This window comes from Apis mellifera, linkage group LG2, assembly GCF_003254395.2.
Source record: "Apis mellifera strain DH4 linkage group LG2, Amel_HAv3.1, whole genome shotgun sequence".
In the NCBI taxonomy this organism is placed as follows: Eukaryota; Metazoa; Arthropoda; class Insecta; order Hymenoptera; family Apidae; genus Apis; species Apis mellifera.
In genome coordinates this window covers 9597963-9621740 of record NC_037639.1, presented here as the reverse complement: position 1 = coordinate 9621740, position 23778 = coordinate 9597963, and the positions used below count along the sequence as shown (strand labels likewise).

Genomic DNA, 23778 nt, shown 5'->3' with positions numbered 1-23778 from the left:
TAATATTTTATAATTAATTATTCCCTTATAAAAAATTTCTTATAATTTATATAATAATTAAATTTCTTTTTATATTTTATATTTAAATTTTTAGAAGAAGAAATTTTATTTAAACACGATATATTTTTGTTAAGATCCGATAGAAGGTAAAGAATCGAATAAAGGAGTAGCGATAGTCGACGTATGAGTGGACGCGCTATGAGAAAGCCTATAAAAGGGAGATTGCAAGGGTGTTCGGCGCACAGTCGTGCACCGTCTGTCCGTTAGTACGGTACGCGTCACATCTTGACATTTGTGCAATACTTGATCCAAGCATCTTCTCGAGGAGAGCAACAGTTATGCCCTCAGATCATTGTATCATTGACTGACAAGATCCAATAATAGATTTCGTCACGCGTTTATTCGCGGTAAGTAATATTATTTTTCTTTTTAATCTTAAATCTTTTTAATCTAAACATTTTTTAGCTATAATGGAAAAACATGAGAAAACAGTTGAATTAAGAATTTCTTTGAAAGAATGCAATTTTTGCAATTAAAAAAAATTTGTTATTTTATTTTAATCAGTGTCTTGAAATATTTTTGATATTTTTATATATGAAATATTTTTTAAATTTTATTTTCATAGCTTGACTTAACACTATTTTAATACTATGAAATTATAACATAATAGAGAGATATATAATTTAAAGTCTGAATATTAATATTTAATAATTTATATTAATATTTCGAATTTAAATCAACATACAATGTTAAATTGCGATATAAAATTCAAAACGTAACTTTCATAAGAAATTGAGAAATCTTATAAGAATTATAATAAATAATAAAAATAATTATATTCTTGGAGAAAAATTTATTATAATTCATATCTCTTTGAATTAATTTTTTGATAATTTTTATGATATTTGATTGAAAAAACAAAGGGAACAAAAACATGAAAAAACATTTTAGATTTATTAACTGAAATTAATATTACAGTAGCAAGAGATAATTAATATTTTTAGAAAGACATATATACCAATTCATACATTTAAAGCAATTAACTTATATGTAAGTGTTGCTTTTTAAACGATTACGCGTAACGTAAAAATTGCGAAATTGCGCCTTTTTTTCTTGTATCAAAAGACCTGCGTGGTTTTATTCGAATGTGGCAAGCATGCACTTTTATATCTTGTTACAAAATTACAAAAGTGATACAGTATGTAAATGTGATCAAATAAGAATAAGAGAAAATTTTATTTTTTATGCATTCGTATCGTTGAACAATTATAAATTCGTGTTGTTGAATGAAAAAAAGAAAGAGCGTTAAAAAGAATAATATTCCACGAATATTTTATGATATACTACAGTTCAAACTGTAATAGAGAATTATAGAAATTATATTCTACGAATAGAGTGAGTTGAAATATTCAGACTCGTAATTGTGTTCGGCAATCATCGCGAAAACGAAAAATTTTCTTTTGCGCGATATCCTTCGCGTTTTATTTCAACGTCGCATCGTGCTTACGCGCTCTTCGTTTCTTTTTTCCAATTATCTTCGCACACGTTACCGTGAATGCTGTTACACACTTTGCCATAGGGATGAAGACTCGCCAAGCATAATGTACAATGACTGTAGCAGCGAGCACTACGGTACTAAGCATTGCGGTTTAAGCTGCACGCCGATGCATGTGCCGTGATTCGAACTACGCTTGCAAGCACCGAGTAGTTGTGCTAAATGGTTCGCAAACTAATGTTCAAAATTCGGGCAATGTCGCGATGATAGTGGAAGTGCGAGGTCGAGAAGTGGAATGGGGATGGAATGAGGATAGGGAAATAGAAGGAGGGAGATGAGGGAGAGAAAAAGAGAGGGCGAGAGTGAGAGAGAGAGAGAGAGAGAGGAGAGGGGGAGAAGCTGGCAGTAAGTGATGTCTACGAAGTCCTTCTTAGTTAAAAGTTTTCAAGATTGAATTAAATAAAACTGCTACGATGTTTCCGTTATCCTGTTTTTCCCTATCTTTTTTATCACTTTTCATCAGATAGCGTTGCAATGAAATGACTTTCGAAATAATTAGCACGGGAAATTCGAGAATCCGTGAAATTCGAGAATCGACGAATTGATGAAAGTAATGATTACACGTGTCTGTGTAACGTTTTATCTCAATTTTTTTTTTCTTTTCTTTTCTTTTTTTATTTTTCGCTTAATTATTGAAACCGTTGACGAAATGGGAAAGAATTTGGAATTTACGGGGAAAATGGATAAATCCTTCCCATTCGAATATCGTTATGCGTCCTGTTGAACGCCTATTGGATTTTATATAGTTGTAACAGGAAATGGGAACAAGGTTCAGTTTATTTTTCTATGCATAGCAAATCTCATTTTCTTCGTACGTAGGTTTATGCGAAACAGATATCTTATTCCCATCCGTGCAATCAAAATAGAAGATTTCTAGATATTCTTCAACCCAGATACGCAATATCATGAATGCAATCCCTTGTTCTACGTTGTTGGTATGCATGGATAATCCGTAAACAGATATGCAATCTCTAAATGATTTTTTTTTCTAGTATTTCTTTTTTTTTTTTCTCCGCTCAAAATTCCTTCCTTCTTTACCAATTGCCAGTTTCTCCAAAGAAACTGAAAATACACGAAACGAAACAGAATGGAAAGGTTCAAGTTTTTAATGCAAATTTCAACTTACAACCCCTACCATTAATGGATCCTGATTCACGTTCCACGCTTTACTTTTTTCTTAACTCTCCCAGCGGGTAATTGCTTTTATATCTAAACCAGTGTTCTTTACGGGATACTGCTCTGTAAATTGGGCTTATTTTATTAACATTACACTGCATCGCATTTACCGTATATTCGAACAAAAGGATACATTCAGAAGATATATTAGAAGCTGCGCATAGATGCAATCCAGAGGATCGAATAACGACGTGACTCCCGTGATATTGCATTTGCAGCCGGGGGGAGGAAGGGGAGGAGGATGAAGGCGGAAGAGAGGGGGGCAACAGATATTAAATGGCGGTAGAAAATTTCTGACCATTACAAAAAGATCAAACAACAGCGCGACAAACAAGAAGCGCGTAAAACGAATGACGTAACACGCTTTGAAAGTTGTTGTAAAAAAGATAAACCGATTTTTTTTTTCTTTTTTTTTTTTTTACCCTCTTTCGCGTTTCGAAATTGGCTATTCTATACCCCCCACGGTTATTCTCCAATTAAAAGGTGCTTTAATTTCATCGAGCTTTACTACGATGTTTGTTCCGATTCGATCATCGAGGCAAACATAAAGTCCTTCAAAGGTTTCGAATCGCGCGAACCTCCGCGCGATGAAAAAAAATTCCAGGAAAACGAAAATTGCGCGGATAAACGAATCTAATAAAAAAAAAGAAAGAAAAAAGAGAAAGAAAAGAAAAAGAAAAAAGAAAGAGAGAGAGAGAAAAAGAAGAAACTTCGATCCTCGCTTAATCAACGACGTTTCTCCCTAGCGTGTCCTGTGAAAATCGAACCGCCTTATTGCAACCCGTACACTTCTAATTTCACCAATGGTACGCTTGTTTCTGCACCCTTTCATCGGGCTACACGCCGCATCGAGACAGGAGCGGTGTTATATAGGGGGGAGTGACGAAAGTGAACGACAGGAATAATGGACAGGTTTGGCTAGAGTGGCTTTCCGTTCGGTGGAGGCATTTGTTCCACCGACAGTAACTCGTGCCCATAATAAACATGCCGTGCCAGCAGATTGACTGATGATACTGTTCTCCGTTAGATGTTATTGGTCGTTCCTATTTTCACCATCCTATTCGATACATCGACGGATGCCGGTAATTATTACGCTCGCACCTCTTCTTTTCCCTCCTTTTTTCACTCTGGTGTCAAAGATTTATCTTCGAACTCGGTGTCTAAACGTTGCTACGGATGGGATGGGAAAACGTATGGATGAAGGGGAAAAAAAGAGAAGAAAAAAAAAGAAGAGAAAAAAAAAGCAGGAAGTGGAAGTTTATCGAGGGAGCTCGATTTCGTGGCTAAAGTGACGATAGTTGGGTGAAAGTTGAGACGCGAGAGCAACTAGTCGAATTCAATTTAGCCCACGAAAGGGTAGAAAATGGTGAAATTTCGCATTACAGAGTCGTATCGCGTGTCTGATTGAATAAGAACGACAAGCAGATATAATTAGGTTCTCTCGCTAACCAACGGGGAAATAAAATTTTTCTTGAATCGGACTTCCTACGTGGCGAGAAGAGAAACCGTGGTGAACACGTTCTCGCTTAGGAAGCGAGAAAAGAAGAAAAAAAAAGAAGAAGAAGAAGAAGAAGAAAAAAAACAAGACGTTAAAAAAGAAGAAAGAAAAAAGCAAAAATCTAATTGCGTTACTTCGCCAAGTTGAATTCGTTTAGAATTTATTTGTTCCCAGGATAGAAATCTGTGACTAGCGATACGGATTTTATATTGTATTTCTGGCTGTTCGAAATTTTTTATTTAACCGGTAGAACGATTGAATGCTTTGGCGGGGCTTGGTAGGTGAAGCCAGAAAAGAGATCTCTCACGGGTATTGAGAGGAAACATATAGAGAGATAGAGAGCGAGAGAGAGAGAAAAGAGAAAAGCACTCGAATCTCGGAGAAAAGCGCAGTGCGGGAATTCCCTCGGGCACGATCGTCATTATCATAATTTTTTCTCAATGTCGCCTAACGAAGGTGACACTGAATGCGTAGAAGGCGTGCGTCGCGCATCGAGGCAAACAACAGGCAGGGCGAAACAGGTGGGGGTTCTCGAGCGAGCGAACGGGGTAAAGGGGCACCCGGTGTATCTCTCTGTGCACGGCTCAGCCGCGGGGTGCAACTTAATGAGCTTCCTGTGTTGGTTCCGCTTGTACCGCGTAACTCGCGTCTCTCGCTCTTTCGTTTTCGTCTTTCGCGTTTTCCACCACCACCACCACCACCACCACCTTCTTCCCTCCCGCTCCCTCGAGCTCAGTTCCGTGTCTGATCCTTTCAAAATCCGACTACTAAGCTGTCGTTTAGGATGCAGACGTTTATGATTGAAGGCAATTCGTGCGCAACGTTTGTTAAAACGCGATCACGTTCCCTCAAGGGATTATTTATCTTCTCGAGAGATTTTTCTACGTTCTCATCCGAAAATTTTAACGATTTACCACCCTATTCTCTTCCATTTAATCTTCCTTGACGGATTATCGACGGATTCCATCGCGCCAGTATGAATCGCGGCGCGCCTCGGCATCGCATTTATGCCCGCGTTTGAGATGCTTCGCCGATAATTTGCCGCGCACTTGACATATTATTGTATTAGAATCCATAATGGCCTATTTCCGTGTTACCACCGTGTTCATGTTCGTTAATATCGAAACCAATTTACCGTATTGTAACGTATGAAAATTCGATCGATCGATCGATCGATTTCTATCGCGCTTGCGTGACAAGTTACGCGCGAAATCCTTCTCGAATCCGTTCTTTTCCTTTTCCTTCTATAAATTTCCTCTTTCAGACCTGTTACGAATCCATCAAGCCTTATTACCACGGGGGATCGACGTGGTAGAGTATATCGGTAGAAGCATACCCGAATACTGGATAAATCCCCAGGCCCCACTTATGGCAAGCGGAGAAACAAGGATTTCGCGGTCTTGCAAAGTGGCTGCGGTGCGCTATGTGCCAGCTTCGTCGCATCCTCTAAGCCTCTTTACGTATGTATCTTTTTTCGCACTAATTTCCTGTTAAACCCCGTTTAGCCACTCTTCGGGGAGCTGACCTGATTCCCTCTGACTCGTGATTCTAATCTCTCGCTCTAATCTCTTGCGAATTAATGTAACGTTAACGTTACTCGTCGATGCTACGCCATGCTTCCTTTCCTCCCTTCTTTTATTTCTTCTTTTATTTCTTCGAGTTGATTCGGAGATTCGAAAGATTGGAACTTTCGTTCGCATCAATCTAATTCTCTCGACAATCCGTTCGACGATTTAAGATTAATCAATTCAAGATTAATTCTCGTATGATAATGTTAAACTATTCGATAATGATCAAATTTAGAATGTAGAAAATTATGTACGTACAACAAATATATCGGGGAACAGTTTGGATTAACCACAAGAATTTTAGCAACCTGTAAAATTTTCGCTAAGCTATTTCTACACTTGGAACTCTGCGTGCATTCTGTGTATAAAGCGAAACGTTTCTAATTTATCGGTTAACAAATATATATATATATATATATATATATATATATATATATATATATATGTATATATTCTGCGTATTTAATGCGTTACACAAATCGATCGAGTCGGTTCGAATGAATAATATCCGAATAATTAATTTAACTGGAAACTGCAAACAACACCAATTGTATTTTTAATTATTCGCAATTGCTCGGTTCGTTGAAAATTGGTTTCTCAGGAATGTTCGTTTCAATTTTTAGATAAGAAGAGAATGTATATCGATTCATTCGCTCGAAAGTTTTTCATCGACTTCGTTACATTATATATTATAAATCACGAGCACTTTGACAAGCGAGTCTGAAATAATGCAATTAATACTTTGATCATCGACGAAAAACTGCCTACGAAACATTTTTGATCTTCGACAGATGAAAATTTTTCTAAACTTCGATTCAATTTCGACAGATAGAATAGACGTTCCCCTCGTCAAAAGTCACGGATTCTTTATTTCCTTTCATCGTGAAAATACTATAAAAAAAAATTTCGAAAGAGAAAACATGGATTAACATGGAAACTTTCGTTAAAAAAAAACGTTCTCAAATACTTCCCTCCCTGAATTACGATTCATATCATAATTTCACAACGATTATACAGGAGAATTGGCGAACACGATTAAACATTTTCTACCGTAAACGATCGTTTCATACAATGAGCCGTAAGCTTCTCCCCACGGAGATAACTCGGCTCCACGGAGAGTCGAAAGGATCTTGGAACTCTCGGAGAATTTGCACCGCTATGCATGCACGTTAACCCGACCAGTGTCATAATTGAATCTATGAGAAACACACGAGCGCGAGCGAGATTAGAAGCTCTTCGGTTTCGCTACATCTTGACCATTTCGCGCGCTTACAACGACGATCGTCGAACGAACTTACGGATACGCAATACCAGTTTCGAAACTGGTTCCTGGATAAACAACATCCAGGAGCAGTGCAGCGAGCGTGTGCATTTTGAAAGGGAGAAGAACGCACTTCTGACTGACGCGAAAGCGCGTATTGACATCTTCGTTTCGAGTGATTAATGAACGCGTCAAACGTAACGTTTCGACGTCATGACGAAATGCGCGAAACACAGAGCCGTGACTTTTCGGTGCAAAACCGGGTATGCCGCAAAAACCGAGGTTAACCGCGAGATACGATGCTTTCGAATAACAAACGGTTAAAATTCGGGGAGATAAAAGCGCATTATCCAACGTTGGAAAAAATTTATTAATTTATTTGTAGAGGTACGATCCTGTTTCTCACGTGGCACGCAACAACCGATCGTATCACGGTTTTCTGTTGACGAGATTGAAACATCAATCCTTAAAATCTATTCATCCGATATTTTCCATGCAACCCTGCGCATCTGAGGTATGGAGAGCGAATGTCACGATGCTGGAAATTCCTAGTCGAAATTCCATAGACAGTAACGGCGACTGGAAGGAGGGAGAGACGCATGGGTTTGAGACGCATGACAGGGAGATCGGGGAGGAAGAGGTTAGACGATTTTGAATTCTGGCACGGTAATTCTATCAATCTTGTTTGGCTTACTTTTATACATCGATCCTGATCTCGCGCATCCACAGAGTAGATTCCACACCACCGATCGCGTGCCTCATTTCCCTCGATTCAATTTACGGTGCGACGGAAGTGTATAAGTGAATTTCGTCCACCGTGCCAATATTTTCCGCGCCACGTTCGGTTTCGATATCCACCACGGATATATCCTTGGTATATGGTAAATGCGAGGATTGGGAGTCCAACTATCGTCTGTCGGTGCGACAGAAAGGGGGGCGAAGTCAAGGTGGAGCCAACTTTACAGACAGTTTAAACCGCAATCCTTAAGTTCCGTTGTTCTCTCCGCGAACGAGAGAAGGAGAGAGATAGAGAGAGAGAGAATAGAAATAGGAGAAAGGAGTTTCTACCCGTGCAAACCTAACTGCGGCTATTACTCGGTGGGTGGCAGTTTCTGCTCATCGATAGTCAATTTGCCATTTCGCGGTACGTTACTTGTGTGCTTGTGCCGCATCTCGTCGAACGATGCCGCGGATACCGCGGCTAACGTTCGAAGACGTTCGATCGATAAGCCTCCCGTTGTGTATGCAACCTTGCGTGCACGTGTGTATGCATTCGTTGCCAGACACGTAAGACGCATCCTAAGATCCGATTTCGAGCGAAATCATTTTTCATTTCTTTCTTTCGCCCGTTCGATTTCGAAGGTGGAAAAATGATTAAGGGAAAGAAAGCGTTGGGAAGGGCGAAAACGACGCCTTGGATTCAATGGTTTAACGGGGAGGCAAGGAACGGCCAAACGTTCGCGCCCACATCACAATCCACAACGATATCTCATCAAAAATGAAATATTACCTTGGTGCGGCTATTAGCTTGGAAATAGGTGAGCGTGAGCGTGTATGGGGGGATAGCGAGGACGAAGATAAAATTGCTTTTGAGTATCCGTTCGGATCAACGGGTTCTGAGGCAAATTTAATAAAGCGAGAATTTTCTCTGTGCAAAAGTTAGGAAGGCCTGTTCGTTCCCTTTTTTTTTTTTTTTTTTTTTTAACGCTGTTAAGCGACGCTAATTATTATTTCTCGCGTGCGAGGCGATCCACGCGAAAAATTTTAACGATTCACATCATCGCACCCCGTTTCGTTAACAAAGCAAGTTGGAAGGCTCTAGGCCTTCGTCAATTACGTTTCCCAGAAATCGAACGAAAGTTGGAGGTACATCGAAGTTGATCCGATGAAGGGTAGCCTGCCTGGGTGTATCGCACTCCTGTGTCGCACCCCTCTTCCGTATCAGGTAAAAAAAAATGTTATTTCTGGACACATCGGCGGGGAAAGGTATAAAGCGTCCTCTTTAAACACGGATTAAAAGTATGTACTTTATATATATACACATCGAATTCACGTCGATGTCCTTCTTCTTTTTCTTCTTCCTCCTCCTCTTCTTCTTCTTCTCTATGCGTGACGCTGTTTTCACCGAACGACTGTGCATCATCGAATCGAACTTTCTTCCCATTGATCGTGCCCGCTTAATGGCTTATAGAAACTTTCACGGTTATCCCCGTATACCGAGGAATTTCAAACGTTCCTCTTAAGTGACCCAACTTTTATCGCGGGCAAACTTGTTAATCGATAATAAAAGTCGGTGTCTAACTTTTGAAAATCCCTGGAATATCGGTAGGTAGGTAGGTATCAGTAGGAAACAGAGAGAAACGGTGTTGAAAACGGTTGTAATCGGCCTATCGAAAGTCTCGATGCAAATTGGAATCTATATTTTCGCGGTGATATCGATCTCCATCCTTTCGATCTCCTCCCCCGACCGTCGAAATCAGACGGATTCGAAATTACTGCTCCAACCTACCCCCGCAAGACAAAAGCGCCATTTTCTACCGCCGCGCGGAAGATTAAACAGCGCAGGATCCCCACAGGATAACCCTTTAACCCCACGAGCAATAACGTTCCAAGTAATGGTAAACCGATGTGCATATACATGTACGTACATGTCGGATGCTCGGTCTAAATTCCGAAAAGTTGTTTGCTTCCTCCGGCTACGGGTTGGACCTCTCATCGATAGTCCAATCGACGTTTCCCCTGTACCTTTTCGGTACATTAACGAGCTGGAGGGAAGGGGAGGGGAAGGCCGGGAGCGGGAAGAGAGAAAATGGTGGGATAAAAGGAAGGCGGCGAAGAAGGAGGCGAGAAGGCGAGCCTAGAAGATGGGGAAGGAACACGTTTCCGAAAGGAGGGCTGCACACAGTTGCACTTTCCCAGATCACTGGAAGAGGGCAAATGAATATGCCGAGGAAACTTTTGTTGCTCGCATTAAGGGGCGGAGCTTTTTAAAGGGAATAAAAATTTCCTTCAATTAAGGATTATAGGTCATTTTATAGGGAGAGGGGCGAATCGTAAGCCCTTTTGTACACTTCGTTAGAAAAAAAACGAGGGGCAAATCGATTTTCGTTTCATCATCGAAAGGATCGATCGAGGTTTCAAACAAACGATATCACGCTCTGTGCATTATTTCAATAATTGTTCGAACGGGTTGATTGTAACGTCCAACGGGCTAAAACACCTTAAACACAACGCGGTCTCGACCGGCGTTAAAATCGATCGAGGCGTATACTTAAGTCGTATTAACCAAATGCCCGATTCGCAGGATTCGCGAGTGTGGAGTATTCCAGTTGGAGTTGTGCGGCAAGTACATACAGTACCGTGTAAACTAATGCCTAATGGAGGTAACGCTACGTCCGTGCAAAAGTGTAGACATTATCCATCGAGAGTTGTTCGAATAGCAGTGAAATCGAATTACGAGTTGATAATACTTTGTCACGAGTTTTGCACTGGGGAGAGGGAATACGTGTGCGCACGATTGCGCTACGCCGATTCTCTGGTATTCTCTCCTCAAGGCGGGAAAAGGGAACCGCGAAGATCGATCGATCGTTTGACGAAAAAGAGGAGACGGTTTCTGCTCTTTCGTTGTTCTTCTTTCCATTTTCCATCGCGGAAAGATTCGTGGCGCTTAGTTAGTGGCACGAAGGTTGCTTGTTCTTGCTGGCAAAAAACGAGAAACTCGACGAGTAAATCCGGTGAGAAGATTAGCTGAATGCAAAGGAACCGACTTGGCTCCGAGGTAAGGAGCTTCGACCGAGGGGAGGAGAAGGGGAGGAGGGAGAGAATTCGATGAGAGTGCTCGAAAAGTGTGTACGGTTTTTAAGTGTGTACGATAGAACGATACCTTGAGAGAATGGGAGGCGGACAAAGGATAAGGGAGGAAGAAAGAGGGGAAAATGGGAGCACGAAGAAGAACGCGAAGACAGAAACGAAGCTCGGGAAGAAAGTGGAAACTCGTAAGTAATAGCTCCGACAGCAAACCTGGTAAAATGAACGGATAGACGATGCCATGGACCGACTCTTATTTCCTTTCGCGCTTCAGAAGTCAGGATAGTGAAGGAGGAAAGAAAGGAAAAAACGAGGAGGAGGTGGAGAACTGCGAAAAACTAGTGGAGAAGAAAGAGGGGGCGATGCTAGGGAAAGAGAGTCGAGAAAAGAATGGAAAGACAAGTCGCGGCCGTTGCCGTGCTATGTGTGTGGAAGAACCGAAGTTACCTTTCCTTTTTTTCTTTTTTTTTTTTTTTTCCCCACTCCCCCTTTACTTTCTTTTCGCCTACACATCTCGGTACTCTCTTACCGAGGTGTTCTTCTTGTACTGCTGTGGGTGTCGGTTAAGCTCCAACGTTTAAGACCTTCCAAACAGACTTCGAAGCTTTCCAGACGCACTTTACGTTCAGGGAAAACCCGCTCGTTCCCGCGTGTGTAATATTTTTTATCGTTATCTCTCGGCAACGTTGTGCCCGACTTAAATATTATTCGAAATTAATGGAAATGATCGGAAAATTTTTCAAAGTTTTCTATATTTCCTACTCTTTTCTTTTTCTTCTAATTATTTTTTCTTTTCTTTTTTTAATTATCGCACGATAATTAAAGGAATGAAACGAGTTTTGGATCAACTTACGTTACGTTTCTCGATTAAATATTTCGAATAAATATATTGGACGTATCACATATACGTGAATATACATACACACGTATGTATATATACATTCAATCCTTTTTGTATTCCGTACATTAGAGAGTACATTAGGGTATTGATATACGGCTGGTAATTATGCACGAAGAGATTTTACGTAATATTCAAACGGGGAGAGAGGCGGAATTTATATGGAGAATCAAAGACGCTTTTGGTTAACCAAACCACGTCCAGTTTCCTTCGAGTCAGAAGTGACCAACGGAACGGCTCATTGGATCCCTCAGAGAGACACTCGTTCCCTGTTATTCTCCCGGTAATACAGCATGCAATTCTCGTCCGCGCGTTTATAATACTCTGTACATACACTTTGGATAGATGTGCAAATGTATGCTCTGCGCGGAAATTGGTGTTTCGATGTTTAATTTGCTATGGTACAGCTAATGACGGATATTCAAAAGATCGCGTGATACTGTTTTGCATTTAATTATATTCACGTTCCAGGTAAATAGCCACGTTTCGGAAACACCTGAATTCTATATCCTCGAAATATATATTGCGATTCGAGATGCTCAGGAATTCTGCCAAATAATCGAAACAATTATCGAATCATATCGGCCTGATATCTCCAATCTCGTTCGTTGATACACGCGTATCGTTTCGATGAAATCATGAGGAGGAAAGCATCTCTAGTTCGAACTAGAGAGAGAGAGAAGGAAAAGAAAGATAAAAAACTGCAAATGATTCAAAGTTTAACCGGCCTGTAATACAGTGGCAATTTCCAAGCCTGATTAATTGCTCGCTCTGGAATGCTTCTTTCTTCCTTTTCTCGAAACCGCGAAACGATTGCTAATTGCGCTTATGTACAACATCCCTCCTCCCTCTCGCGACAATTCACCTCGGCCGGGGCGAATCACCGGGCGAAAACGTAATCGCTAAAAGCTTTTTTTTCCTCTCCTTGTTCTCGGTTACGATGTTGTCCTTCTGTAAATATTGTAAAAACAGGGGAGGGAGGGAGGGAGGGATAGTAACAAAAAGCGGTCGCAAGGGTTGATGGCCACCGCTCGACTGCCTCGTACATCCAAACTAAAAAGCGGCGGTCCAGTGGAACGCGCGATGCACTTTCCTACAACTGTTTAACGGGAATATGTATGCATGTCGGCCGTCGTGGTTCACAGCGTCGGCGCTACCGTAATTTTCGTCTGTCCACGACGACGTTACCGGGTTACGTACGAGGAAAAGCGCGGGCGAATTTTTAAAGGTTTAACTTCGTACGACCTCCCGCACTTTCATTTGCCTCTCCCCCTCCCAACTACCGTCGAATATACGCGTGCCACCGCGTTTGTCACCGACGTTCTATCCCGTGTTTATCAAAGAAATTTCTTTTAATATTTTCAGACGATATTAACGCCACGTTATATATATATATATATTCTTTTTTTCAGGGGCCAATATCATATCCGCTCGATAAATAAGCAAATTATATTTAAGCTTATTGCGTAAAATGCATATTCATATATTCTTCTTAAAGTTAAATATTATATACATAGTATGTTATTTATATCAGAAAATTATCCACTTTTCGTGTACGTATCTGTTTGGAACGATTTTCTCCCTAACCTCTTCTTCTTCAACCCAGGTGGAACTCCGGTGGAGTTATCGGGTATTAAAAGTACGAATGTTGTCGCGTCTGTTCATCCCACCTGGAGCCCACCACCACATTTCGCGGCCACGAAATTCGAGTATAAATATAAGCGCAGCCGCGGCCGCGTAATTTCCAGCGATGGAAAGAGAAGGTGGGCCGAAGTCATAAAGGGTAGGCTTCGGCACGAGGGAAATTTTCATTTGACCGGTCTCCACGTCGGCCCCCAACCGGCGAGTGTGCGTATTTCGCGCGAGTTTCGTCTGGCATCGCCTCGGTGGGGTCGCGGAGGATACTCGGCCGAAGGGTGGCGACTGAAAAGGGAAGAGAGCGGAGGCGGCAGCCGCCCACCCATTCGAGTATTATTGCGGTGCTGGCTGCAGTAGGGTGAGGATAGGATATATCAACGGTTGGCGTTTATGTGGCGACCAACTGTCGAGTTAATATTCACGCGATTCAACTTGACCCCGCGCCGCCACCCCCCCTTCGAATCCGCTACGACGAACATGCGAAATTCTTCGCTCTGTCTTTCTCTCCGTCGCATTATGCCGCTTCTCTCCTTCTCGCTCTTTTCCATCTCCTTTCTCTCCACCGATGTATCGTATGTATATTCTTCAATTTTCTTCGGGGGAGGAAAGTTGTAAGATAATCGCTCGGATTTTATCGTACGATGAACACGAATCGTTGAGATCGCAAACGTTTGGATCGATAATTAATTATCTTGGAGTGTTTCGGATGTACGATTGCTTTATATACGGGATAAAGACATTTATGACGTAATATGATCGTTTATGACGTAGCATGAGAATTAACGTGAGGAGATTTTATTCGTTCTTTTTTTATCGTTAGAGGAATGAAATAAAGAAAGATGATAAAATTAATTGGAAAAGATTTGTTTCTATTCGAATAATAATTAATTTCTGTTGCAGTACGTATGGTGTATGGCTTGCTCTATGGTATGGCATCGCGGGACATTGCTCTTTGCTTTTTCCTCGCCGCCTTCCTTTACTCGAGTTTCGGTAAGAATCAAATGAGATATTCTTCTCCCTTATGCTTAAAAGCTGTAACCACTCCTCCTCACCCAATCATCCCTGCACACCGACGTGAAGAGGCGTAGGAGAACAAGTTTGAATTGGCCGGGGATACGGGCGCCAAAGTTACAAGTTTTTTAATCCCTACAAAATGATACGAACGAATCTCTTGTATCCGTAATAGCATCGTCTCTTACCCCACCCCCTCTTCTCCTTCTCCTCTCCTCGTGTTTCTTTGCTCCACTTTTCGGTAAGAATCAAATAAAATGCCCCTAAAAGCACTATCGGAAGTCTCCAGAGCTTCCGTAAAAGCATTCCCGCTCTCAAGGTGAACGTGGGGTAGAAATTACAAGAACGTTGCACGGCTAAACGTTACTTTCCTCCCTTGTTCCCCGCCCCCGAAATATTCGTTTGATATCCAATTTCTCAAACATATACACATATGCATACATACACACTCGACTCGAGAATTCGTTTTTCCATTCGAAATCGTGAAACCATTTATCATAATACGACGAAGATTTAAGCCTCGATGATACACCTTGCTAATATCTCTCTCTCTCTCTCTCTCTCTCTCTTCTTTCATCCCTCGTGCACGCGACACAAAAAGCTCGGTCGAACAAAGAAGAGAAACCAAATCTGAATAAACCGGCGGAAAAAGAATTATTGCCCCATAACTTTGCCTCGTGCAACCCCCTATGAATCTATACGGGGAGGCGGTATGCATGACGAGGTAGATTAAACTGGTTAAGAGAGATGTAAAAGATTAGAGGAATCGATATCGGTCCCGGGTTGAGTGAAACTGCAGATTTCACGAGTGTCATACTCGCGAACTTGTGCCGTTCCCTTGTCGAGAGGCGCGTTGTTTTTCGTTCGTCAGAGGGGCGCTAAACCTTAAATTAATTAGATGCAACGTTACCGGATCATTAATCCGACGATCGTTAATTCAAACTTGCTCCGTGCTCCCTCAGGTCAAGCGATGCCAAAGTCTGAGATCCAGCCAGAATTTCTAGCACTTCTGGAGAATCATACGGTCATTCAAGGTCGTGACGTCTCCTTCACCTGCGTCGTTAATCATCTTCAATCTTACAAGGTAATTGCATTCACGTGTTGTAGGTGTAATTAGTAAGTCGATTAGGGGCAACGGAAGGGGGGGTTTACGAAATCGTAAGTGGCTTAACTCGTGCTTTCGTAAATAGCCTTCGTAGACCCTTGTAATCCTGGTGATCGCGTAAAATCGAACAATGGTAGCCAAAATATATATTATTATTTATTATTTTACCTTAGGTTTCCTTTCTTAAATACCCTTCGACCCTTGTAATCCTGATGATCGCGTAAAATCGAACAACGGTTAGTCAAAATATATATTATTACTTACATATTATTTATCATCTTACCTAGGTTTCCTTTCTTAAATAGCCTTCGACCCTTGTAATCCTGATGATCGTGTAAAATCGAACAATGGTTAGTCAAAATATATATTATTACTTACATATTATTTATCATCTTACCTAGGTTTCCTTTCTTAAATAGCCTTCGACCCTTGTAATCCTGATGATCGTGTAAAATCAAACAATGGTTAGTCAAAATATATATTATTACTTGCATATTATTTATCATCTTACCTAGGTTTCCTTTCTTAAATAGCCTTCGACCCTTGTAATCCTGATGATCGTGTAAAATGGAACAATGGTTAGTTATTTTGCCAGGATATACATTATTATTTACGTTTTATCTAGATTCTTTTTCTTTTTTCTCTCTCTTTTTTACGTAATTATCTCGCGAGAGGGGATATATACGATCGAAGCGCACACATGTGGCGTCGATTATGACAAAGCACGTAGGTTTGCACTTTCGTCGATCCACACCCACAGTTCCGTCCAAAGCCCCTTGCGGGACAGACCTGCCGAGTAATTCACTTTCGAGAAGAAGTCCAAGTTTGATTGCGCGCTCGAATCGACAATCGCTTCTATCGCGAGATGAAACGCTCTTGGCGCGTGTTCAGAGGATTTCGTCCTCTGCCCGGATTCGAGGGATGGAAAGGGACGCAAGAGTGGCGGAAAGAAAAAGAAGAAGGTGGCGAAGAAGAAGAAGAAGAAGAAGAAGTAAGAGAAAAAGAAGGAGAAGGAGAAGGAGAAGAAAAAGGAGAACTTGAAAAAGTGGAAGCATAGGGAATCCGAATGTTACGGCGAGTATCCGGAGGAAAGAAAGGAAGCTCGAAAGAAGAGACATAAATCAGAGTCGCTAATATACCGTACAACATGAATGGGTCTGATTTCTACCAGTCCAATAGCATCCTTTCCCCTTTCTCTTTCTTCCTCGATATTTCTTTCTGTTTCAAAAGTGGAACAACTCTGCGCGATATTTGGGGATGAAGCGTTAAAATGTAAATAATTTCTTCTATATCGAAAATCTATATTCATATATCGAGGATTCGAGATCTTTGGGAAATTCATTTTTCGAGATTCGAGGATAATTATTATTCCAAACGATGATATAAACGCGTCATCATCGATCGATATTTATTCCATACTACGTGGATGGATAAAGCATTTTCGTCGATTCAATGTCATTCTAAACGCGTATGATATAACAAATGTTTTGGCGGACGGGATTCGATTGTTGGCGTGAAAAATTTTTCCCAACAGGTAGAATTATTCCGGCGGGCGAACAGTCCATCAGCGTTATTTATGCGCACCTTAAATTCCATTGCTGTTGGATCAAAACGCCGCTTTTGTTCCATGGATTTAAAAGCCCTTTCACCCGTTCAATAGAACCATCGTTTGAAATACGACAGATCGAGCACGCAGGAAGTATGTTCGTACCAAACGGGATCAAGGGGGGAAGTGCGATCACCGATTGGAATTTGAATCCTGGAATCCAATAACAGTGTTCATTCACTCGCGCCGGGATCCTCAAGTAAATAATTACGTTTCTGCTAGAGATAAACGTACAAATGAATTTTCAGACTTATATGCCGACCAAATTGTGATCGATCCTCGTTTCGTAACGATAATTGGGAAAATCGAGATCTGTCTGTCTCGAGTTTTTACCGTTTTATTGTTATTATTATTATTATTATTAATTTTCTTTCTCTTCCAGCATAGGTAAAGAGATATTCCTTTAATTTCGACATTGTTCGTTTCGAGGGTAAGAACAAATGGGGAATAAGAGTTGAATTACGCTGTAATACGAGTCTTTTTTTCTCCAGGTCCCTTTCCTTATTGCGGTATAATATTTACGTTCCAAGGCTTAACGGTCGCGTTTATGTTCAGAATTCATGAATGCAGAAGGAAAATCGGAGGGAACATTTTACATCCGCGCAGGGAGAAACTCGTTCTCGTATATCGCTTAAAAAATATATTTAATTCTCTAAATATATTTTTATTTATCGTAACAGTCTGGGAAGATAAGTAAATTTCTTTGTTTCCCCTTTTTCTAATTTTTTTCCCCTCTCTCTTTCCCTTTTTTTTCCCCCCTCTCCATTCACGTCCAACCAAGCAAACAAGTAAGCAAGCAGAAAAATAGTTAACAGTTTACATTCACATCCGTCCATATTGGGAACATTTATCCGATGAAAATTTCCTTCTCTTGAAATTTATTATTCATATCCTGGAAGGGTAAGAAAAAGGTAACAGAAAGGACTACTTTCGGCTTCTAACTTTAACTCCCTTAATCAAGAAAGTAATATCTTTGGGCTTTATTTCGATAAACGATCCACAACGATCTCGAGCTATCACTCTTCTCGAGTAAACTCGAGTTGGGGAACGCATTATTCTTCTACTCCTTCATCCTTCACCCATGGAAAACGAAACGAGTGTTACAAACGAGAACGTGTATCTGTGCGGATGCGGATCCTCCTCCCTCTTATTCTCGAGACAGGAGGACAAGGGGCATCATTCATAACAAACTAATTCTAAAACGGCGGTGTGTTATAAAGGGTTGAACGGCGTAAGTAATGCGGGCGGGATTTATAATCGGTTGCTGAAACTGCACGGGAACGTTCATGGCCCCGTGATTATATTATGCAGGTCGCCTGGATGAAGTCCGACTCCAAAGCTATCCTGGCCATTCATACGCACATGGTCGCTCAAAACCCACGGTTGTCTGTCACTCACAATGGACATAACACGTGGAAACTGCACGTGACCAACGTCCAACCGAACGACTCTGGCACGTACATGTGTCAGGTTAATACGGATCCTATGAGGAGTCAGGTTAGTGGCCGTTCGTCTTCGTCCATGATTATTATACTTGCATGTGTCTCGTAGTATATATATATACATATGTACACATAGTAACGTTTTAACGATACATTATTTCTTTTAAAATGATTCTTTCCTTAAAAAAAAAGTATTTCGATATTATATTCCACAATAGCTGTGATATGATACGTATTTGCGCGCCATATTGGATTTTCGCATAGCTAATTAATCAGATCCAATTATATTTATTGCGTTTTGTATCGTTCAATCGGAACTTTTACAACGGAAGCTGTAAAAATTTGATATGAAAATGAAAAAGAAATAAAGAAATATTTCGTCGAAGCGTAAACATGCGGTATAAAACGGAATATTGTCAACACGATCGAAAAATAATACCGTCGCTTAAATATCGAGAGAATTAAATAAAAATTTGATCACGAAGAGGAGCGAGTGAAAACAGACGAGATAAATATATAAAAATACAGTGGTGGTGATTCGTTTTTCTCTTCCGGTTACAATTGTTCCTTTTTTCCCCTTCGATGATAAACCTAGATTAAAGACACAAGTCTTCCCAGGGAGTCAGTCATATTTGTTGAGGTTTGAATCCACTGGGTTAAGCTTGATTTAAATGTTCGAGAGGGGGGTGGGAGGAAGCTTAAACGCTACGGGTCAGAGAATCTTCTCCGAGTGCGGACAAATGGTAGTATATGATAGTTTGTAACGATCTTTGTGCAGACTGGCCACATGACGGTCGTGATACCGCCCGATATCATGGATTTGGACGACTCGGCCGACCTCCTAACTGCGAAAGAGAAGAGTGATCTGCGATTACGGTGTCGAGCCACCGGAACACCGAAACCGGTGGTCACTTGGCGGCGGGAAGACGGACGAAATATTACTCTTCGAACGGAGCACGGTGTTCAACCAGGTAACATTTTCGAGAAATATGATTCCTGACAGTTCCCACTGCCGACCTTTAGAATTGCTTCGTTCAATCAGCCGATCCGGCCAAACTTTACGGGATCCGATACCGTCATTCACCTTCCTAAATAATATAAATTAATTCGAATGGATTTATTTTTATATTATTTTAAATTAATATGTGCGTAGTATTATAATTTTCATGTATTCATTGTTTATTAATTTTGATAATATACGCGTAAATTATGCGAAAAAGTTATAAATTAAAATCAGAAATCTTTATATAATGTTGGCAATATTTTTTCTTTTTTTTATTAGAAATAGTGAAATTAATCCTTGAAGTTATTTATATTATTTTTGTTTCCTTTCTCAAAGAAATTTTACAACGGAAGAATAAATTGTTCTGTTATATAATCCACTATATTCTACATAAATTTTCATAAAAATTAGATTTTTCAAAGTAGAGAATTTTCTCGCAAAATACTTTTATGACTGACTTTACATGCATACCAAAAAAAAGTTAATTATTTAATGAGAAGAGAAACGGATCTTGATATTATAAAATTCTACGAAACTATTACGAATAATAAGTAAATGAATAGAGATAATGATCTAAAATAATAATCTCTCTCATTATTGATTAATTAAAAACAGATTGCCACGAACTTATTTTCCAACTAATTTATAAACAAATAGATAAATATTATTTATTAAAAGATATTTCTATCCAATTTTATCGAGATATTCATTGAACGTATCAACGGGAAAGCGTGATCACGTCTGGTCCATCGCGTCCCGTAGAAAATCAACCAGCCGATTAGCCTTTCTAACAGTGAGTGATGGATGTTGACTTTACATATATTTCCTCTTCGCCGACCCCATCGATTCGCATACCCGATTGCAATATTCGCTGTGTACACTGCGCCGCGAAAGTGTCTACCACTCAGAATCTATATCGTGCCCGCCAATTCGACCATCTTCCCCAAAACGTATCATGGGGGAGTGGTACTCCCGTTGTTTCGGCCCCCTTAATGAGCTCAACCGAAACCACCCTCGTTTCTCCCTCCTCGTTGCGTTCCACCATAACAAATAAAAATTTATTCGCGGGATATTAAAACTCACTCGTTTTGTTACCACATCAGTGGAATAGTTTTACGATAGATAAATTCGTATTAGAAATTTTTAAAAGATCGTCGAATAATCTCGAGTCTTTAAAAAAAGAAATTATGTTAATAGACAAAGCGTTAACTTTTATCCCCTAAAACTATTCTACTGATGTGGTAACGAAATGAGTGAGCCAGAGAGTTCGAAATAGTGAAAAGTTAAAGCTAGCTCGGCTCACGAAAATTAAATTAAGAAAAATGCGGGGAGCTTTGTAAAGAAGAAGAAGAAAAAAGAAAAGATCCGCTCCTCTTTTCTTTAAAATTAAAAATTTTCCACAAGATAGGATCGATGCAATGATAATAAGACGAATTAACACACAATTATATTACATTTTTACCTATATCATATACATGTTCCATGTGACCCACTGATAATGCTTGACGCAGTAAAGTCGTACGAAGGGGAGCAACTGCATCTGAAGGGTATTCTGCGGCAGGAGATGGGCTCTTACCTTTGCATCGCGTCGAACGGCGTCCCGCCAACGGTCAGCAAACGATATTACGTGAACGTACGATGTAAGTAAAGTAGCGGGCCCGTTAAATTGGCGGGGAAGAAACTTCCAAATGATTAATTATAGTTTTCCCGGACGCAGTTAAACCGCTGATTAAAGTCTCGAACCAATTAGTAGCGGCACCTGCTAACAGCGACGTCGTTCTTCATTGCTACGTCGAGTCTTGGCCGAAAGCGCTAAATACATGGTACAGAGACGATGGTGAGCATAATAATAACGCGGGTGTTATTTCTCAATGTCTTTCCCATGTCTGACCACGATCGTTTCTATTAATCGCTGGACGAGTATATGATCTTGCTATAAATTTTGTCACCAAAATTTGTTTCCAAATTTTGCGCGTGATAGAGCGTGAAGATTTTTGTGAACGTGCATATTTCGATACATACGAATTATTTGTCTTCTGATCAGTATAAGATGTGAAAAAATCGTGTCGTCATTTTCTAATAACTAGTAACGATAATAACGATCGAAATGTATAATAGATCTTTTTCTTTAGAGATAAATTATGAGAGAGAGAGAGAAAGAAAAGATTAAATGATCATCGGGTAAAGAAATATTGTTGTTATGTCTACTATGAAAGATGAAGTTATTCTTCTGGAAGGAAGCATTTCATGCCTGACGGATAATGTAAACTAACTTCAAACTGGCGGTCGATTGCAGGTATGAAATTATTATCGGACGAGAAACATGATCTAACGGAGATTTCGTTGAATGATTATTCGTATCAGTTGAACCTGACCGTCAGGAGATTGAGCAGGGACGATTTCGGCAGCTACACCTGTTCCGCGGAGAATTTGCTTGGCAAGGCTGAGGGAACGATAAGATTACAAGGTAAACGCGCTTTCCACTTCTACATTTTGTCTGATTCACGCTTACGTTCACGACTTTCCAAGACACCTTTGCGCGGGAAGCAATCGTACACTGAGATTTATGTATCATGAGAGGGGAGAATCGAAAAGATTAGAAGTTTAATTTTCAATGGATGATATAAATCTCGATGTTCTATGGTACGAGATATGATAGGAAAATTCAATTGATTACAGAGTTACATTTAACGAGAACAACTTCGATACCCATCCGTCACAACACAGACTTCACGGATAAATACGGATCGAAGAAGCAAATGGACAGGAAGGGGAAGCACCATGGATACGGGCGGGAAGGTAGTTCATTGTCGAAAAATATCGGGAATATGGGCCACGCAACGCCAGTATTGAGGAGGAATATTTCGAACGCTTTGACGGATGTTACAATGAAAAAATCGAAAGTTTCATCATATCCGGCGCTGGCACCTGCGCCAGCGCATTCCACACCGACCCAACTGAGCGTTCAGAATAGCGTCACGTCGCTGCGACAACACTCGCGATTAAACCGCGTAGGATTAATGTTCACTTTCCTAGTGATAGTGATCTGTAGCTCGTAAACGGTCGATCGTTTCGAATGTACGAAAGAGTACAAATCACTTTTCATCATAGAGATTAAACAGAAATAAGAGGGGGGGAAGAACGATATCTCGAGAAGGAAACCCAACCTATCCTAAGTAGCCTTCGTTACTTTTTAGGTTAGATGATTCATGGTTCAGGTTCATCGACGATGTTTTTATATTTTTTATCTCCGAGAGATCGACGCTTCTATCGTGTAGTAAAGTGTGCACGCACAATCTTCGGGACTTCGTAGGTGTTGCACACACGTGCGTGATCGTGTTAAATCGTTTGTATATCGTTTTTTGTGGCGCAAAAATAACGAACGGTTTTTATGACAATAACTATATACGCTGTATACGAACGATATTATAAATCGTTGATGAAACGCGAGCAGTTTTATCCGTTTTGATCAACGATCGTTTTTATCGATTTATAATATCCCGTTGTCGTTGCCAGATGATTACACGTGTAGGAAGCGCGGTACCTTTACCGAAAAATCGATGGATATTCGTTTTTGAAAGTCCGATATATTGTCACACTGCCGAACACAAATAATTGTACAGTTATTTTCGAAACACGAACGGAAATGTTAATTGTTTATATATATATACGTATTTTGTGCGTGTGCGTGTTGGAGGAACCGTTGTTCAACCGCTTTCCAGAAATTCGTTCAGAAGAATCGGTTGCTCAGGCATGAATGTGATCGAACGGAACGAACGGAACATGATCCCATTTTCGCATTAATCGATCATCGATTCATCATCAACGTTCTCATTAGCAACAAATGAATGTATTGTTTCAAATCAATGTTAACGCCTGAGTTGTGTATCCATGTGTATGTATGTACGACAATAAACGTTGTTTTTACCAATCCTATCTTTTATCATCCCCCCTTGAAATACCTTCATCCTTTGATATATATATATGGATCATCGATGGATAAATCGTATATCGTATCTTATTATCACTATGAAGTGATATTTCATCTTTGAAAAAATCATTTTACGAGATACGTCGATGGATATCGAAGATTAACGAATCTCTTTTAAGCATTTGGTAATTAAAAATTTATTTTTTTTTTTTATATATATACATAAAACGATATTTATTAAGAGAGAAATATCTCATTCAAGTTAGATAAACAATGTTG

At 40.2% G+C, this 23778-nt stretch overlaps 1 protein-coding gene across 5 annotated transcripts; it reads left to right on the top strand.

The window, feature by feature from the left end:
- Nucleotides 1–114: 114 nt before the first annotated feature.
- On the top strand, nucleotides 115–23499 carry LOC413350 (lachesin). Of its 5 annotated transcripts, none has more exons than XM_006565916.3 (9): nucleotides 116–407; nucleotides 14302–14391; nucleotides 15375–15496; nucleotides 18435–18620; nucleotides 19344–19536; nucleotides 21080–21208; nucleotides 21271–21405; nucleotides 21865–22035; nucleotides 22248–23499. In XM_006565916.3, exons 2-9 carry the CDS (start codon nucleotides 14307–14309, stop codon nucleotides 22625–22627), a joined length of 1401 nt encoding a protein of 466 aa, XP_006565979.1. In that variant the 5' UTR covers nucleotides 116–407; nucleotides 14302–14306; the 3' UTR covers nucleotides 22628–23499. The 5 variants fall into 5 exon arrangements, with proteins under 5 accessions (XP_006565981.1, XP_006565979.1, XP_396795.3 ...); XM_396795.6 differs by having other exon boundaries at nucleotides 118–407; nucleotides 21286–21405; XM_006565917.3 differs by lacking the exon at nucleotides 116–407 and adding an exon at nucleotides 5669–5689.
- The last annotated feature ends 279 nt before the right edge of the window (nucleotides 23500–23778 follow it).

Bases quoted from the DNA above. Each gene is read 5' to 3' on its own strand.
- LOC413350 (XM_006565916.3), top strand. From the start codon at position 14,307: ATGGTGTATGGCTTGCTCTATGGTATGGCATCGCGGGACATTGCTCTT. The intron at 14,392-15,374 runs GTAAGAATCAAA...GTGCTCCCTCAG, and splicing joins CTTCCTTTACTCGAGTTTCG to GTCAAGCGATGCCAAAGTCT. The intron at 19,537-21,079 runs GTAACATTTTCG...TGCTTGACGCAG, and splicing joins GGAGCACGGTGTTCAACCAG to TAAAGTCGTACGAAGGGGAG.